The 20,741-nt window shown below is 37.5% G+C and overlaps 1 protein-coding gene across 1 annotated transcript in view; it reads right to left on the bottom strand.

Moving 5' to 3' along the window:
- Positions 1-20,741, bottom strand: part of LOC114654210 (phospholipid-transporting ATPase ID-like) — a 197,297-nt gene that overhangs the window by 79,349 nt on the left and 97,207 nt on the right. Inside the window, 6 exon segments of the mRNA XM_051930080.1 lie at positions 1,144-1,308; positions 10,728-10,843; positions 10,950-11,138; positions 11,344-11,509; positions 13,591-13,634; positions 20,510-20,718. Coding sequence (XP_051786040.1) covers positions 1,144-1,308; positions 10,728-10,843; positions 10,950-11,138; positions 11,344-11,509; positions 13,591-13,634; positions 20,510-20,718 — 889 coding nt within the window.

The following is a 20,741-nucleotide window of genomic DNA, read 5'->3' as shown; positions in this document are numbered from 1 at the left end:
TCTAGTTCTCCTTGACTTAAGTGCAGCATTTGATACAGTTAACCATGGCATTTTACTGTCCCGACTTTCAGCTATTGGTATCTCTGGTGCTGCTCTTTCTTGGTTCACATCATACCTCAGTTATCACCAGTATTCTGTCTTCATTAGGGAACACAAATCTGCCACTACTTCACTCACACAAGGTATCCCTCAAGGGTCAGTTCTAGGTCCAATTCTCTTTACCATCTATATGCTCCCATTAGGTGAGATTACTCATCGGTATGGTCTAAGCTTCCACTGCTATTCCAATGACACACAACTTCACAGCTTTTTTTCATCTTCACAACATTGCTCATCTGCATTCTTTCCTCAGTGTGAAGGATACTGAAACACTGATTCATGCTTTCATCACTTCCCATCTGGACTATTGCAATGCAATGTTTTATGGCCTCCTGACTAAATATATCAATAGATTACAATATGTTCAGAATTGTGCTGCTCGTCTACTTATACACACTAAAAAATCTGCTCACATTACTCCTGTCCTTTATGATTTGCATTGGTTACCAGTATTTTCAAGAATCAAAAAGAAATTATTCTTCTCACCTTTAAAGCCCTGATGGTTTAGCCCCTCATTATCTGTCTGAGCTGCTGCTTCCTTACACTCCTGCTCGTGCATTAAGATCATCAGACGCTAACTTACTAACTGTACCTAAATACAGGTTAGTAACTATGGGTGGCAAAGCTTTCAGTGTGATAGCCCCTAAAATGTTGAATGCTCTTCCTCTCAGCCTTTGTGAGGAAAAATCTATTACTCACTTCAAAATCCTGTTAAAAACACATCTTTTCAATGAGTATTACTCATTTCTTGTATGTAATTTCTATTGTCTTGTTAGTGTGTTTATTGAATTGTAAAGTGTCCTTGAGTGTATGAAAGGCGCTATATAAATAAAACATCATCATTATTATTATTATTTTAGAATAAGCATCTCTATTGGGGAGAAAGACTCCTTTCTCTCTTTACTACTCTCAAAGGTTTTACTCTGGCTGTTGTCCTTCCTCTCTTTCTCATGGGTGGGGGGTGAATTGAATTTAGTTTTGTTAAGTTTGACTTGATTGTATGGAATGTTATATGCTTTTAATAAATTCAATAAAAAAAAATACCTTCATGTTGGTCTCTATCTCCTCATACAGCTCATCAAGCTTCTCTTCCCGATTTTCCAGTGAGGTAATGGCTTCATGGTGACGGACCTTCCAGCTGTTAAAGTAGCTGTCATCCAGGTCCTTATAGGCTAATACTAGTGTACGTAGGCCTTCCCCAGCAAACTCCTGTGGCAGAAGAACACACAGACTCATTTGAACAAATAGGGTACAAGTCTTGTATGTCTTGTCATGCGCACAAACACAGTCTAATCTTATTCTGTATTATAATGCTTTACAATTAACATGCAAGTACAGTAGAGTCTCGCTTATCCAACATTCTGTATTATCCGACGTCCCACTGCAAAAAAAAAAAAACAAAAAAAAACGCATCAATCGGCAACAAGAACTGCAAGTTGCGAGTGTGAGCGTAGTCTGTTTTTTGTTGCTAAGTTAATTTTTTCAGTTAAATTTTTCTGTTGTTTTGTTGTAAAACATGATTACAGTGGATTATGTGGCTGGCACTTTCTGGCGTGCGTGTTTCTCACACGCATGTGTGCATGTGCGCATTCGCGTGTGTGTGTGCGTCTCTCTCTTGCGTGCGTGCGTCTATCTCACGCGCGTGTGTGTGTGTGCGTGCGTCTCTGTCGCGCGTGTGTGTGCGTGTGTCTCTTTCGCGTGTGTGTCTCTCTCGCGTGTGTGTGTGCGTGTGTCTCTCTTTCTCTCGCACGTGTGCATGTGTCTCTCTCTCTTGCGTGTGCATGTATCTGTCTGTGTCTCTCTCTCGCTCTCTCTCTCTAACGCTGCACAGGGAATACACAGGGAGAAACTGAATACGTGCGGAAATCATTGGCGCGCACAAACCGAAAGGGAAACTGGTTTGTTCCTATACCGAGTGTGTGGTCGTGCACAGAGGCAAAAGTTTGGCAAATTTTTTTGTCATAACCCGATTTGTACATGTTCAGAGATATTCGTGAACTGAGGTTCCACTGTATTAGGCTCGTAATGTGTAAAATTATAACCTAGTTTGACGTTTAATAGGGTTTTTCTTAACACCTCCCATTATCTGACATTTTCGCTTATCCGACGTTCTGCCGGCCCATTTATGTAGGATAAGCGAGACTCTACTGTATGTCCAAAGAACATTTTTACTGTAGTCATTCAAGATTTTTAACAGGTGATGTTATTTATGAATCAGAAAATAACATTCATCCAACCTTTCATTTTCCCCTTAGTTCACTAATATATATATATAGAAAGGGACATGCCTTTGTAAGTTTGCTTCTTTTAGAAATGAATATGTTATGTATTGACAAATTCAGTCAGTCGATTATTTTCTAACACATTTAGTCTTTAAAAGGGTCAAAGGGGTGTGCTAGAACCTATCCCAGCTAACATAGGGTGCAAGGCAGGAGCAATCCCTGTACAGAGTGCCAGTCCATTACAGGGCAAACACACACACACATACACCAATCACATACTAGGACCAATTTAGCATCACCAATTCACCTAACCTGCATGTCCTTTAACAGTAGGAGGAGAGAACATCCAAACTCCACACAGGGAGGACCTGAGACATGAACCTTGGTATCCTTATGAGGTAGCAGTGCTACTACTTTGCCACCTGTATTGACAAATTGACTAGACTAAATTACTAACATTTAAGAAATAGCAGTTTACAAGTGCCAACAACAAAAATGACAAGGAAATCACCTTAAGATACTGTATATAGTCTAATTTAGGAGCAATTACAGTGGATTTGACTACATGCCAGAGACAGGCATGTATTACGCTAACTGCTTTGTTTTACAAGGAACACACAAACAGGGAGCTGGAAAAACTACAGACTGGATGTAAGATTACAAATTATTTGGAAATAGAGGCTTGCTGCTGGATGTATTTACTAGTAAATAAGTGTGGCTTCTGATTAAAAGTTCACAAATATAGAGCTTACAGTCACATGTGCCAAATAAATATGCCTTAGACAATTACAGTCCCTTAATGCCGCTAATATATTAAAACAGCAATACAGTATATACCATGCTCAAGTCCATTACAAGTAGTTAAATAACTGAATGCATTAGTAAACTGTTATAACTCAAAATATACCATTTCTCTCTGGATATAAAGACAAAACAACAGGCAGTGACTCTTAAAGTCATTTACATGGAGTATTTGTTTAAACAGAAATAATTATTCACACATGCAAAAATTCATGCCATTATCTGTTTCAGTATCAATATTTAATCTCTGAAAAAGTTATGAATGATATACAGCATGCAGTACAAACCTTTTTTCACCAAAAGATTGTTAATAAGAATATTGCATAACATAAAATAATATTATCAAACTCATTTAATAAATTACAAGATTGTGCATTACAGGGACCACTCACACATACAGACAACTTACAGTCAGCAATTAAGCTAACAAGTATATCTTGGGCATATGGCAGACAAAGCTAAATACATTACAGAAACCAATGGCATAATATGTATACTGTATATAAACAAAAAATGGGTGCAACATTCTAACACAGAATGCTGGATCCCTCAAGTAGTAGTACTAACTCATTGTCCAACTTTGCATCAACCAAGAATATACAGTGATCCCTCGCTATATCGCGCTTCGCCTTTCGCGGCTTCACTCCATCGCGGATTTTATATGTAAGCATATTTAAATATATATCGCGGATTTTTTGCTGGTTCGCGGATTTCTGTGGACAATGGGTCTTTTAATTTTCTGGTACATGCTTCCTCAGTTGGTTTTGCCCAGTTGATTTCATACAAGGGACGCTATTAGCAGATGGCTGAGAAGCTACCCAGCATACTTTTCTCTCTCTCTTGCGCTGACTTTCTCTGATCCTGACATAGGGGGATTGAGCAGGGGGGCTGTTCGCACACCTAGACTATACGGACGCTCGTCTAAAAATGCTGAAAGATTATCTTCACGTTGCTATCTTTTGTGCAGCTGCTTCCTGAAACGACATGCTGCACGGTGCTTCGCATACTTAAAAGCTCGAAGGGGCACGTATTGATTTTTGACTGCTTGTTTTTCTCTGTCTCTCTATCTCTATCTCTCTCTCTCTCTCTCTGCTCCTGACGGAGGGGGTGTGAGCTGCCGCCTTCAACAGCTTTGTGCCGCGGTGCTTCGCATACTTAAAAGCCAAACAGCCCTATTGATTTGTTTGCTCTTCTCTATCTCTCTGACATCTGCTCCTGACGGGCACTCCTTTGAAGAGGAAGATATGTTTGCATTCTTTTAATTGTGAGACGGAACTGTCATCTCTGTCTTGTCATGGAGCACAGGTTTAAACTTTTGAAAAAGAGACAAATGTTTGTTTGCAGTGTTTGAATAACGTTTCCTGTCTCTCTACAACCTCCTGTGTTTCTGCGCAAATCTGTGACCCAAGCATGACAATATAAAAATAACCATATAAACATATGGGTTTCTACTTCGCTGATTTTCTTATTTCGCAGGTGGCTCTGGAACGCAACCCCCGCGATGGAGGAGGGATTACTGTATTCCAAATCAAAATAATTTTTACCTTACATTTACATTTACTTATTTATTTGGCTGGCACCTTCATCCAAGGCAGCTTACAACATTTATGATACAATTGGTTACATTTCTTTTGGTTTTCCAGCACAGGCAGGCCAAGTGACTTGCTCACAAAATGATATAATAGTATGTAAATTTTTAAGTCAGCAAAATCCTTCAAAACGAACTTGCACACTAGTGTGTGTTTTAATTTACATTCTTGAGTTATCTCAAGTTATGTTCACTCTACAGTTTGTGCCAAAGAGGTACATCCTAAGGCATGTATGAATTACTGTATGTGTGGCACACTCAAAAAAAAAAAAAAGAGTGGCCACAATAGTTTTTCTTATTAATGTAATAAATCGCCAAAAGTGAATACTATTTGGTAAACAAAGGGTCCCTGTTGTTGATTGGACCATGAAAACAGACTGTGGCATGAGCAGTAATTGGTAGGAACATGTTTCATACTGCAGTGGTTCCGTCAGGGTTGCAGTAAAGGGACGAACTTCGGCCTGCCCCTCAGACGCAACTTGGACCATAGACATATATACTATAGATAGACGCCGCATTCACTGTGTTTCCCAGTAGACACGATATGTCAGCCTTATTGCGAGTGGCAAAAGTGCCATTTAAACTAATACAGGTAGACGTGGAAACCGGGCTTTCTGATGACAAAACAATAACGTTTAAAACAGTATCGTTTACATATAACAGATTTTGGCGAATAGCTTAAATGCAATTATTTATATCCATTTATACACTAACTAGGGGGCTCCGCCCCCTGCTCGCTTCGCTCGCCAACCCCTGGCGTTGGGGCATGACAAAGAGTGAGATGTATGAATTAGATATAGAATAGTGTGCAGGTTTGGATGATGCCTATATAAATAAAAAATAGAGTGTTTGGCATAGAGTAATGTTTTATTGGAATATTTCTTTGTATACAACATTAGTAGTAAAGATGGTGTCTTGTCTTTGAATGAGTCTTCCTTGGCATGGATCATTTATAACTTTAACTTTAACGTCAGATGAACGTCGAACACGTGAGAAGGCAACATAAAGTTGTCCATGTTCAAAAACGGGTTCAGAGAGGTAGATGCCAACCTTGTCCATGGTTTGTCCTTGTGATTTGTTGATGGTCATGGCAAATACAGGTTTAATGGGGAACTGTCGGCGGTTCAATGTAAAAGGTAATTGTAGGTCAGAACTCGTAAGGTCAACTCTAGGAATGAGAACAGTATTGTTAGCATGTGATTCTGTAAGAACTGTTGCTTGAATAACATTGTGTGTCATGGTGTTGACGACTAACCGTGTGCCATTGCATAAACCCTGTTTAGTGTTAAGGATTCTTAATAGCATGATTATTGTTCCGTTTTTAAGGGTAAGGTTGTGTTGTGGTCATCCGTCCGGGTTAATAGTGTTCAAATATTCTAAGGGGAAATTCAGATGTTCATTGTCGTCATCAGAGTCAACTTTGTCAGAGCTTAGAAAGAGCCGTGTCTCTCCAGGAAGTAATGAAATGACCTGGTTATTAATGTGAGTAACATTAATATTTTTTGGACATAATATGGTGCGTTGTGTTAACCACATATGCGAAAGCAGTATGGGCCATTGCCTTTTGGTGGCCTGATATGTACTCCGGTAGATGCAAAAGCAAATGAACTATTGTAGGATCTAATGCAGTTCATAAAGTTTTTACTTTCAGGCACATCGTTAGTTAGAAGCTTCTGTATATATTCAGGATATGAATATAAAGGAGGCAGTCTAATCTGCCCCTTTTGACAACAACGTGTAAATTCATTATTTGTATTGCCAGTTGTTTCTTCTGGGAAGTTAAGTGAATGACAATGATTGCAAATGACATTTATTAATCCCAATGAATTTTCCTCAATAGTGGACTCATTATTGAAGGCGTTGTCAGCCTACTGGCGTAAGCGTTTAGCATGTGTCTGGCGCTGATGTCCGCGACGGGCATGTTTTGCTTGTGACGTTTGAGTGCCGCGTTGTTGCATGTCCATTAATTGTGACGCGCTATTTTGGAGTTTTAATTGATTCGCCTCCGCTTTGCGAAAAGTCCGTTTCAGTCTACGTCGTGCATTGTTTGTATCGAGCCTTGTCCGTTTTTGTATGTCGGTCAGTTGAGCTTTCTGCTTTTGGAGTCTTGCTTGCTTGTTTTCTGGCAGGTCATATGCGCGTTGTACACGTCTGCGTTCATTTATTCTGTCTCTTCGCTCCCTTTTTTGTATGTCTGAGACGCGAGCTCTTTCTTTTGAAATCGTGCTTGTTTCGATGCAGTACTTTGAGACGCGCGCTGTATGCGTCTACGTTCATTGTGTCTGTTCATTTGGGCACGTCTCTGTAACGGGGTTACTTGAGCTTTGCGTTTTTTGATCCGAGACATTTTTTCTCCCAGAGTTTCCGAATCGCGTTGTATGCGCCGCCGTGTATTTTGTTGTTTCATTCGTGTTCGTGTGTTTGGTCCCGTTATCCGATCCGAATCGTTTTGTACCCGTGACCGTGTATTCATGACTTGTTTGTTCCTCAGCGTGCGAAATATGGATAAGTAATAAGGAGGATCGCACTCACTGTTAATATGGAGCCTTTTCTGCAGTTGAACGGTTAATAGTGCTTTATTGTAAGGAGATCCACCTATGCTGCCTAGTGTGAAGGTGTTGAGATGACATATGTTTAATATGGACGTTTCCTTTAGATATGTGGCTTTGGGTGTCACTTCTTATTGATGTGGGGGGGGGGGGGGGGGGGTGAGGATTGTTGTTGCGCGAGCATCTTCTTTCTTTTTGTGTTCCAGGGGCTTGTTAAATCCCCCTCTTGGTGTGTGTCCCGTCCGGTGCCTGTAGGGGGGGGGTGTGCCTTGCTGTTGTGCGCGAGCGTCTTCTTTTTTTTTTTGTGTGCTAGTTTCGTGTGCAATGGGTTTCGTGCAGCGCCTGCGTTTGACTACCTTTTTCTGTGCTCGTGGCGCCTCATTTCTTTGACTCCTTTTTTCTGTGCTCACTCCTTTTTTCTGTGGTCTTGTCCACCTCTCGCGGCCCCTCATCCGCCTCTCGCAGCCCCTCATTTCTTGGGGCGCCTGCGCAGTACGTCTTTTTGCGGCTACGGCCCATGGCCGGATGTCCCTGCGTCCATCCGGTTTAGCATTCTCGGTTAGTAATATGGATAATGGCAATATAATTATAATTATTATTAAATAATTCCTCCCATATAAGTAACATTTCTTGGACTGCCTTCTTCCATCTCCGAAACATTTCTAGACTTCGTCCTGTTCTTACTTAACACAGTACTGAAGTATTGGTTAATGCCGAGTTACCTCACGTATAGATTACTGTAATGCTATTCTATCTGGCATCCCACAAAAACGTATCTATCGCTTACAACTTCTTCAAAATTCTGCTGCCAGGATAATAACCTGCTGTTCTAAATACACTGAACATATTACACCTATTCTCTCTCAACTTCACTGGCTCCCTGTTAACTACAGAATACAATACAATACAAAATACTGCTCTTAACATTTAAAGCTCCCCCCTTCCTCACTGATCTCCTCCAGACTTACACTCCTCTCGCTCTCTCAGATCCAGTAATTTGAGAGTATTCAGTCTGGCAATATAGTGCAGCCTTAGTTTGTGGAAGACAGACACAACTAAAGACATGAGCATAAAATGATGGTTGTCAATTTCAAACTGTGTTTCCTCAATGTGCTCCTTGAGAAAAAACATCATCAAGTTTGAGAAATGTTAACAGCTAACAACAATCTACATAGTTAGTGACTAAATTAGTTTAGCCAAAACGTTGTTTGAAGGCTCACTTGAGCACATAAATGCACAGCTTTGCTAGCTTAGCCTGGCGTAGCTAAAGTAAAGATTATAAAACGGGATTTTCTAATGGCCAAATATAACCAAAACAATTGTTCAGCCTTACCTATGAAATGTAATACCCTGGGATCTGGTTTGGAGTGTACAGCTATTTGTAAAATCCCAAGCAGAACATGTGTGAGGCATCTTATCCATAACTTCACTCCACAGCAGTGCCACTCGCAATATGGCGGCGACGTTGACGTACGATTCTGCTGGTCGTGAGGCGTCTAGTTATTATATGTCTATGACTTGGACAACAAACTGAAAGTGGTGTGCTTTCATTGCTGCTCCACTTTACCTATTTCACAGGTTACTGTACAATAAATTGGAGTATTTTACATTTTAACCGAGAGTCAAGTATACTCAGAACATGACAGTAGTATGCTGATATGTATTGCTACAGAGGCGCGAACTTAAAACTCGCAAGCTGCTTGTTTGCGACCGCGCCGCTGCACTGTAGATAGACGGCGGTAATGTGGATCATTAACCAGACAAGAGTGTGGCTTTTTAAATAGTTGCTCAGCTCCTAAACACTTAATACTCTTGTTAAATGTATATTTTGTAAACTGTATTAGGTGTAAAGAAGTTATAGAATGGCTGAAATGTTGTGATGAATGGTTATTATGTTGTTATACATGTATAAATATGAAACGGGTAGTTATGAAAGTGTTTGAAATACGATAAGAGTAGCTAGCATTGAAGATTTTTGATTAATGCTTAATGCTGATGTTTCACACCTTTAGAAATGTTATTTAAAAAAAAAGGGTTATATAATGAAGAGATTAGTTGTGCCTCTGCATATAATTTAATACAGCACATAGCTTGATTTAAATACAGTATTTCTGTAATCTTTTTCTCTATTACCCTATTGGCTAGGGATTGTTTACTGTAAGTACATGTGTATGTGATCTTGTTTATTGAGACTCTTGGTGGAATGAAGAGGTATTGGGAACACACCTGAGAATGTGAATGTAAAATAGTCAAATATATATATGCAGGGTTATAATGACTTTATTGAATGTGAATAAAGAGACGCTACTCGGACAACAAACTGAAAGCGGTGTGCTCTCATTGCTGCTCCACTTTACCTATTTCACAGGGCCAAAGACCTGGATTACGCCACCATTGAGTTCAGTTCCAGACCTTGTTGACGTAGCTCATCCTCTGGTGGAGGCGAAGTTGGCGTACACTTCGGGATTTGCTACTTTCGTCATTTCTGTTGCTGTGGCCCACTAGTGGGGCCCGTAACATATGCATTTAAATGTGAATATTTTGTTTTGCTCCATTGTAGCCTGTAAAGAATTTTGCTCACTGTGGGCCCAATATATTTATATTATAGTCTATGTATTATGTCTGTCTAACCTTTACTATACCTAATGTCAGTACATTACACCCTAAAAAAATATAGTTGGGCAACATGGTGGTGCCATGCTTAGCACTGTTGCCTTACAGATCCTGGTCATTTTTCACTTCACAGTTTCGTGCTTGCTTGCATGGGTTTTCTACCCACAATTCCAGAGATACATACATGTTCTTAACTGGCAGTTCGAAATTGTCTCATTGTGAATGTGTGCCTAAAGGTCCTAGTGATGGACTGGCACTCCATTCAGGAGCTGTTCCTGCCTTGCATGCAGCACTGCCACAATAAGTTCTCCCTCTTTGCAAAAGAGCAAAAGAAGTAATCTACAAAGACGCATGAAAAGCACACATGGAGAAAAAATGCAAGTTCAGATTAAAGTATGTATCTATCTATCTATCTAAAGATCATATAGTTATACATACATTATAAAAGGCAGTATATGAAGATGGATATTACATAAAGACAATTCTAGTCTGAAACATGAAAATGGCATGATAATAAAGATGATCAGGTGAAAGAAGTAATTAAGGGAAATTAGATTAAATTAAGAAAACGAGCATATGGAACTGAAAGAAATGGAAGCATTGTGACTTGAGGTCAGTGGTACTGATTTTTTTTTTGTCTGTTTGTACTGTTCTGTTTGGAAAAGGTCCAAATGTTGTCCTAGCCCACAATATTTTTTTTTACTTTTTGGATACTGAACTAGCCAATTAATTGAATGCAAGTTTTCTTGCTCACAAGGTAGGAATGCATTCCTACACACAAATAGTTTAGTCCAACCAAACATTCCTGGAGATGTACATTTTAAGGTGTACTATCCCGTTTGTTTCACAACTCACATTTAGGTGCTCAGTTGTTACATCCATCAGTTTTTTGCAGTCTGGGTGTAGCCTCTCGTAGATGATGGTGTCTGCTCCTTTGCAGTACAGGGACAATTTCCCATCTGGATTACGCACTATTTCACACAGAGTGTTTAATACAAAATACAAAAGTTATCAGATAACTAAATTATTTTTTCTGTATTTAACTGAATTTATATAGATTAATTCCTTGCTTCTCACCAATGACGGACATCCGTTTGCGCACATTGTTGAAGTCCAGGATTGCTTGAAGTTCATAAGATTTTGTTTCACCCATCTCAACTACTGTAATGGTTTCAGACGTCCTTGAGACAAACACAAAACCGAAGTTCCTTGCAGCAGTGACAAGAGCACCCTCATCTGGTGACTGAGCCTGGTATAGCAATAAACCTAAGCAGAAATTAATGAAAAAACACTTTCAAATTAAAGCTTCTGAAAATGCTCAGGGCATTCCCTGGTATAGACTCCCCTTTCCAAATAGTTTATCATCCAGTACCACAAAAAATCCATGTAAAATACAGTTCTGCTAAGAACATATCCCAGTCTCTACCCCAAGAATACACAGTATATATCATAATTTGCATCTTTCATTCACCTTCCTGTTTTTCCTCAGGCATGACAGTGTGGCAAAGGGACAACAGGCGGAAAAAAGTCTCAACTTCTGGATCTCCCAGCTTTACTGCTTCTACCAGGCTATGGTCATGAAATACAAACTTGGGATCAGCTAATGGGTTGAAAGAGAAGTCCACCCGGTCTGTGTACTGCAAACAACAGGGTGCAAATTATTAGACAGATAGTGGAACAAACATGCAACAAATTAGATTACAGCAGTGAGCAACAATGAAGATAAATAAAGAAGAAAAAAGCAGAATAACTTAAATTCCAATTTTTTAAAATCTAACAGAAGTCATTACTTAAAAGCAGGGCTTTTTAACAGTATTGTCAAGTCTTGCAATGTGGAGTGTATGCTGTAACACCCTTCCAGACAACAATTCAACTGAGCATGGTAACGATACTGTTAATATTTAATATGTATGTTCACAAGCCCAAAGACAGCTGTTTCAGCTACAATTTGCTGTGATGCTTAAGAAAAAGTTTTACTCTTGTAGAAAATGAAAATAACAACATTCGTGATTTAGCTGGCTTCAGTGGGCTTGCAAATTTACAATCGCAAACAATATCAAAATGTCCATTATCTGGAAAATTCTTTTATAAGTGACAGTGAAGCATGCTCCAATAAGATTGATCTTTTCAATTGATGAGCTGCCTGTCTCAACAACAACTATTTATTTCTTGCATAGCCTAAAATCACACAGAGTGTCCCACAATGGGCTTTAATAGGCCTTGTTTTTGACGGCTTCTCAGCCTTGGCTCCCTAAGAAGTCAACAAAAAAATTCAAAAACTACCTTTGTTGTAAAAAATATGGAAGTATACTTGGGAAAGGCAATTTAGAGAGATACTCCCTTTCAGGTAGGTTGTGAGTGCAATGGGTGTCAAAAAAATGGCATAAGTAGAATACACACAATAGAATACAAGTAGTCCTCTTCACAGAGCTAGATTGCCAATCTATCGCTGTCACCCTCTAGAATACAGTACAGTAGTAAAAACTACAAGTTAAAATTCAAGAGCAGATTATACCAATCGCTAAATACAGAACTCCCCATGCATTGGTTAATTACATTTATGTTCCTTGATGTAACTTTTATGGTGATGGAAATGGAAGTACAGGGGAAGAGAAAAAGAGGGAGGCCAAAGGGGAGGTAGATGAATAAAGTAAAAAACATAAACAAAAATTTAAACGAAATGGTACTGAGTGGGGAGAAGATTAAGAATTGAGCGGTTTGGAGATGGTTGACCAAGCACATTGACTCTACATAGAAGTGGGAAAAGATTAAGACGAACTAAATGAAGAACAAGGTGTAATTGTTAATGATACAACCAGAGTTGCCAGCCTGGGTCATATTTCTCCCTAGTTTATTTAATCTTTTTGTTTTTTGTTGTTATTTAAATATCCTTTCATTTTTTTATACATTCTGTTTTTTGTTTTATCATTATTTAATATTATGATTTTCTTTGTATTGTTTATTAATTTTGCTATTTTTTCAGTGTTTTTTTGTGATTTGCCCAGATTACTGTTTATGAAATCTAATGATGCAGGGCCACCTATTTAGGAAGATGGTCTACAGGCCCTAGCAGTATTCAAGATGAAACTAAAGAGAAAAGAGCAGCTTTGGCACTGCATCTTTATTTTGATCTTTTTTACTGATTTTTATATTTGGATTATATTTTTTGTCTTTTGACCATTGCTCACATTTAAAGTACTGTTGTCTGAATTGTGCTATTTTCTTTGGATTTATAAGGCATATTTTTCACCCAATAATGTTTTCACTTTCTTTTCTTTAACTTATAATAACCTATTGTACACCCATTTTAGACCACCCTCTGCAATGCTGATATCACATGAAGCACCATTGTAGCCAATGAATTAGTTATTACTGAGCAGGAACCTTTATAGGTTTATAGGGTACTTGACCAACGAACAGGGCAAGGGGTGGGCCTTCAGTTCAAAACCTCAATCATACTGAGTGTTTTCTGAAAATTACTTATTTAATAGTATTTTAACAAAAAATATTTTTTGGTTGGAGTATTCTTTTATTGACCAGAAAGACTAGAATAAGGTGATTGACCTGACATTCTAGCTAATGACAATAACCTGGACTATTGCATGGAATTTAGCACACTTTTCCTATTCAGTAATCAGTGTTTATGGATTGAATCTTCTTCTTCATAATTAACCTTGGCTGAACTGACCAATTACTGGTACTGCAATTCAAAACTTACGTCTGTGATTTCCAAGCGGTTTCCTGTGAAATCAAACACATCACCTGCAAAAGAAGCAAATAAATGTTAGGCCTTCATAATATAGCTACTATTAATAATTAATTATTATTAGCTCAATTTCATAAAAGTGGGCATATAAAAAGAAAAGGATGATAACAATGTTGGTAGCAAAAGACTATTCTTGCTATTCTTGGAGTACAGCTACTTTATTTAAAATAGTTTTATTAGGTGAGTGTACAGGTCTGATTTCTGGCCTGTAATGTAGTGTTTGATTTGTATCATGTGAAATGCAGCTGCTCATTTTCTTTACACTTTCTTTACAGTTTAAGCAACTCCGCTAAATAGTGCTTAACCCAAAAGAGCTGACTGTGTTATTTTGCCAATGACATATTCACAGGATTTATTTGCTAAGCGACAGACTCTATGCTAGTACTACTAACTCAAGTTTCCTGCTACAGGTGAAGGTTCAGAAATGTAATGCCATCACCGGACAAGACTCTGACTAAAGCAAAATTGTTTCTAGGCATCTCTTCCTACCATGATTCAGAATTACTCATACAGCATGTGTAATAAATCAGATCAAGGACAAATTATTTCTTGGACTAGCAGAATTCAACTGTCACCTGTTCTACAGAAACATAAGAATATGAATCAATTTGCTTATACTAAACACAAATGAAAATGGACAGGAGCAGAGTATCAGAATTGATAAGGAATGTACATGCCCGTGTGTACAAATTTTGTATTCCATCTTGTATAACTAAAAGAAATGCCCTGTACTAAAGATATTGAGTTCCCTGTGAAGTTTATTTCATATTATTTACCTAGAAAAATTCAGCAAGTTAATTTTAACTGCTAAATATGCAAATATCAGCTAAGCTGCAAAAACACTTTTGACTTAACAGTCAGTTCTGGTGTGTAACCCCCAGAAGCAATGCTTTATTGTTGGGGATTTTAACTGAGATACAGTACCTCATGGATGAGCAGTATATATGAACATGGTTCCAGAGAGGACTGTTGCTTGTGTTTAGACATGCAAGTAAGGCTTCCTGTTTGTTCTATACACATGACAGTAGACTTGGACTTGAACTATTGTGCCGGTCTTATATTAGTGGGATATACTATAGATATGCTATATATGGTTTACATGATGGTGTAATTGCAATTGCAAATACAGGTTAGGCAGTTTCAGTCTGGTTTTATTAAACCTTAACATGGCTCATAAATATCCACTGTATTTTGCCACAAAATTGAAAAGGATACCTATAAAATTAAGCCAAAGTCACAGCAGACCACTGAAACACTAAAAAATATTTTTATCACCCTTGAGTTAACCATGTTTTCTGGATTCAGCAGCAGATATTAATGGCCTACTGTATATTATGTTACATTAAGTACAGTCAAGGATGACTGTAAAAAGAGAGAGAGAGTCACACGTGTGCATAGGGAACAGCTTAAGGGCTCTGGTGACTGTAATTCCCTGCTGTTCCAGGGGTTGGTGTGTGTGTTAATGCCTTTTCTCTTTCTCCCTCTGCAGACCAGAAGATTGATGGCTATATCACCACAGAAATCAGTTCCAGTATCTGCCCACATGGACCCATCTCTTCTTGCTGGAAGGACCTAAGACCAGAAGATCCAACATCTTCAGTCAGTTTAATAGAGAACTTGCACCTCTTATTGTGGTCTGCCTAATCTCTTACAATATATATAATGTAATTCAAAAGAAATTCAAAATAATAATAATAAATGTAACAATTAGCAGTTTTTTAACGAACATAAGATTTCTCTTGTAATAATTTTAATTTTGTAACATATAGCAGAAAATGGAAGTAAAGTAAAAATGCATCTTAAAATAATTATGAAAGCTATTTGAAACTTTACTGTAATTTAGAACTATTAACATTTTATTATCCAATCTACTTTTCCTACTTTAAATGCCTTCATATAAAAAAAATATCTAAGTTACATTTGAATACTGCCATGCCCTACCATAAATACAAACTAATACAGTCAGGATGCTTATAACCATTCCCTCTTGTTTACCTTAAACAATTTATTGAAACAGCTGAAAATACAAAAACAATATGTCAAATAAAAATATTTTACTTGATGAAAATTCAGTTCCGATTAATTATATACACAGCATGTGGTTCTTCAGTGAAAAATGTGCTCTACAGTTACTTTCAACAATAACTCATATGTACATTAAAGTATATTTAATATAATACAATATACAAAATGCATACTGCAAGCTTGCCTAATGTGAAGACTGGGTTTGCATTTTGCTGACTAGTTTCTTTATGTCAGGTTGATATCCAGTTGTTGCAGCAAGCAGGCATTCAGTGAGGTGCTTGTGAGTCAGGGGATTGCGCTGTTTGCACTTGGTAATCACCATTGCTGAAAATGCACTTTCGCATGCGTGGTTGAAAAACTGGTCAAACTTTTTTTTGAGCAAGTTAGGACAGCGCCATAATCTCCACCTGATACATAACATATCCAGAAGTTTAAAACTAATTCCTCTTTATATTTATGTTGTAAAATGCAGTTATTCGGCAAATCGATAAGCTCATTTTCAGATCTGACTTTTGAAACATCAAACATCTCCGTGAGATCTGAAGCAGATTTTACTCAGTACTAAAGGGGATCTTCAACTGCACAAATCATTGGCATTAGTGGCTTTAGGTAATTAAAACAACCGTTAAATTCTCTTAAAAGATCATCAAAATAATCTATGAACTCTGCTGAGTGGAAACCTTCTTGAAGATGTTCTTGACAGAGAAGTAGCTTTTCCTGAAAATATAAAACAATTTTAACAGGAACAGGGAGAATTGTCTTGTTTCCTTGTAACATCAGATTTAGTGTGTTTAAATGCCCTGTGATGCTGGTGAGAAAAGCAACATCCAGTATGAATTTTTCATCATCGACATACCCCAGATCATTGTGCTCCCTTGTGCTGAATAAACTGTTATTGGGAGCAAATCAATAAACTTTAATAAAACGCTCTGTCAGTTTTACCATCGAACTTCGGCATGTAGCATGATGTCGTGATATATATTCTTCCACTAAAGGTGCTTTAGTGATTGTGCTGAGAAATAATTTACAATTCTAACTACTTTTTCAATTGTCACATTCAGATTTCTTTTTCCCAGTTTGCAAGATAACTGTTCTTGATGGAGAATGCAATGATATGCAAATCATGGGTTTCCCTGCTTCTTTTTTCAGTAACACTGTAAGACCCTTTTCCTTCCCAAGTACTGATGAAGAACCGTCAGTGGAAACTGACATCAGTTTACTCAGGTCAGTTTTACTTCCTGGTCCCTTCAAGAACTCAAACAGAGCTAAACAAATTTCCTTTCTTCTTTTTTGGCCTTTAAGTGGGAGGAATGTGAGCATTTCCTTAAGAAGCACACCCACTCCTGTGCCCTGCCTGATATATCAGTTGACCCATCAATTGCCAGACTAAAATGCTCTGCGTTACTTAGATTTATTACAAGTTTTTCAAAAAGATAATTGGAAATTGTTTCAACTCTTCTGGCTAGTGTAGAATTTCTAGTTGCAAATTTGATATCTGACCAGTGATATCATCTGTGTTTTTAAAATCATTAAAAAGAGATTCACTACACTCCAAAAAACTCTTCTTGATAAGCTCACCTTCTGTAAAAGGCTTGTGGCTCTATACAACATTTCACGGTATTTTATATGATGTTTCTTTGACTGAATCACTCCCTATTATTTGGCAACACAGTCGATTTTGCTGGTAATGTAGTCTATCTAGAAGTAAGCGGATTTTATCCTTTCTTAAATTGCTCTGAGGGTACATAAGTTTCTAAAGTCAGTGTGACGGATTTCATGGTGAGGCTGGATATTTGTGCGTTGTGGTATCGTTGTGGTATCGCTATTCTTGTCTAACAAAGCAGACATAGAGGTTTATTGTTTACTTTAGTGAATGTGAATTCTTCTTTCCTTCCATACTTTGTTGAATATCCTATGCTTGTTTGAAATTTTGCATTTCACAATTTTGCATTTCACAATTTCCTTGTCATTTTCACCAGTAGCTCTCTAAACATGTTGTAATACAGAAAGTAACATCACTTGAACTGAAAGGACATGCAAAACACTAATGCGGGGCCCCCCCTTTTGAGAGGAAACTGAATGTGCTTGTTTTGAGCAGAGATTTCAATTCTGAAAATGATTAATAAACTTAAATAAATTTCTTACTACCTGGGACCCACTGAAAATGCTTTAGGGGGCCACATTTTGAGTACCCTGGATTTAAAAAATTCTAAGAAAAAACAGATTTTGTATATTAGGTAAATGTAATTCTTATGAAGTGTATTTTTTGAGTTTATGATCCTGTACCACTGGAAATTAACAGTATTTTCTAGAAGCACTTTTATTGCTGGATTTATGGAAAACTATTACTAAAAGAATAACCTAGTCAAATTATTCTCTATAAAATACATGAAATACATTCTTCTTATTTTCATTGTCCTCAAGAATTACGGGAAAGTTCTAATACTGCTACCTTATCTAAGATATATACGTATTTTGTAAGTTTTAGGAACAATGTAATAATTTTCCTTTTAATAACATTTAGCCACAAATTATTTGAAAAAAAGCCTTTTTTTAGCAATTTTAGACTGATTATGCAATGAACAGGATGTGAGATTGTACTTTTTGTTTCCTCCATCAGTAATATAAATGCAGGTACTTTTTGTTTGCCTTAATTATGCTTCACTACAAATGTTGTTGAAAGGGAGATGACAGAAAAGAAAATTACAGTTAGATAACTAAGCAAATGTGGTATGAAGGATGAATGATAATTTCAGAAAGAGTGCAGTTCACATGCATTCAAGCAGTTGGATGTATAGTTGGAAATCTCAAGAGACATCCACATAACTTTACACAACAATTTTCTTTAGCTGTCAGTAATTTAGTATGAGCACATAGGAATAAGCAATTTAAAATAAATAATCGTAAGTGTATGAGTAAGCAGAAAAATTAAAAACAGATAACATTTAAGTTTTCAGACATATTTTAGACACCAGTGATTTTCTATTTTAATTGACCATATGAAATTAATGCAATAGTACACTAAAAAATCAATCAAGACCAGCAACATCAGTGAATCAACATCAAAATGAGTTTTGTGGAATGTGAAGCGGCCACTTAAAAGAAAATTGAAAAGTATCTTTATTTTACGAGAATACTGCATTTTAAAAACTTGGCCATGCCATGATATACATTGTTTTATAACAGTGTGTTTATAAAATTCATTTTCCTGATGTTTGCTACTGTATGTAAGTAAATTGTAAATATCATTTAGATAGAGTACTATAGTCACCTACAGTACCCAAAAAGATTTTTACAAAGATTAAGAAAGATTTATTATGAGAAAAACAAACCAGGTAATGGTGGGTATGAGACATGTATTCTGTGTAATTTATAGAGCTACAGTATCATATGATGAAGGGCCAATGTCTTCACAGTTGTGGATATAAGGTTATACATGAGACTGGCCACATCTTGCAAACATTCTTTTTTATTTTATTGTTTTTATTAGGTGATATTTTTCATAGATTGACATATGTTGTGGAATACAGTAATCCCTCGCTATATCGCGCTTCGCCTTTCGCGGCTTCACTCCATCGCGGATTTTATATGTAAGCATATTTAAATATATATCGCGGATTTTTCGCTGCTTCGCGGGTTTCTGCGGACAATGGATCTTTTAATTTCTGGTACATGCTTCCTCAGTTGGTTTGCCCAGTTGATTTCATACAAGGGACGCTATTGGCAGATGGCTGAGAAGCTACCCAGCTTACATTTCTCTTTCTCTTGCGCTGACTTTCTCTGATCCTGACGTAGGGAGATTGAGCAGGGGGGCTGTTCGCACACCTAGACGATACGGACGCTAGTCTAAAAATTCTGAAAGATTATCTTCACGTTGCTATCTTTTGTGCAGCTGCTTCCTGAAACGACATGCTGCACCGTGCTTCGCATACTTAAAAGCTCGAAGGGCACATATTGATTTTTGCTTGCTTGTTTTTCTCTGTCTCTCTCTCTCTTTCTGTGCTCTTGACGGAGGGGGTGTGAGCTGCCGCCTTCAACAGCTTTGTGCCGCGGTGCTTCGCATACTTAAAAGCCAAACAGCCCTATTGATTTTCCTCTGCCTTTATGACAGTCTCTGCTCCTGACTCCTTTGAAGAGGAAGATATGTTTGCATTCTTTTAATTGTGAGACGGAACTGTCATCTCTGTCTTGTCATGGAGCACAGTTTAAACTTTTGAAAAAGAGACAAATGTTTGTTTGCAGTGTTTGAATAACGTTCCTGTCTCTCTACAACCTCCTGTGTTTCTGCGCAAATCTGTGACCCAAGCATGACAATATAAAAATAACCATATAAACATATGGTTTCTACTTCGCGGATTTTCTTATTTTGCGAGTGGCTCTGGAACGCAACCCCCGCTATGGAGGAGGGATTACTGTATAAAGTTTATGTTTTATCAGAGTTTTATTTCTTTGAATTTTATTTATTTATAAAATGATGGATATTTACTTTTTGTTCTTATTAATATTTAGCTAAATAGAATAACTTCTTAATTAAATTGTCTAATTGTGAATTTGTATGGCAGTAAATTTACTGTGGACAGTGCTTTACTTTGTCTGTGGACAGTGCTTTATTTCCAGTCATCATTCAATTCACAGATTGTGAAATATGGGAATGGGAAGCTGAAGTCTGATAGAGTCCTCAACAATGTCTTAATTTTTCATTTTTATACAAATAATGAATTCCAAAATAGTGGAATTTTGTTTAATTTGTTCACGTTACAGTATTACACCATTCCTTCTTTTTATAACCAGGTATCAAGGTGCTTGGATCAGACTCATATGATTATTTTTCTACTGCTGCACTTACCATAAGACTTGCCGTTGATAGAACATTTATTAAACATCATAATGTTCTGGGTGAGAGTACCAGTTTTATCAGAAAAGATATATTTTATCTGTCCAAGCTCTTCATTGAGTGTGGTGGTACGTGCCTGTGCAGGCATATCACATCGTGGGTAATACATCTTTCTGTCCCAGTCAATGTAAAAACTGTTTCCTAGACGGATAATCTCCACACTGCAAAATAACACAGAAAAGTG

This window comes from Erpetoichthys calabaricus, chromosome 7, assembly GCF_900747795.2.
Source record: "Erpetoichthys calabaricus chromosome 7, fErpCal1.3, whole genome shotgun sequence".
Lineage (NCBI taxonomy): Eukaryota > Metazoa > Chordata > Cladistia > Polypteriformes > Polypteridae > Erpetoichthys > Erpetoichthys calabaricus.
The sequence above is the reverse complement of the archived record's forward strand: the minus strand, read 5'-3'. Positions and strand labels throughout refer to the sequence as shown.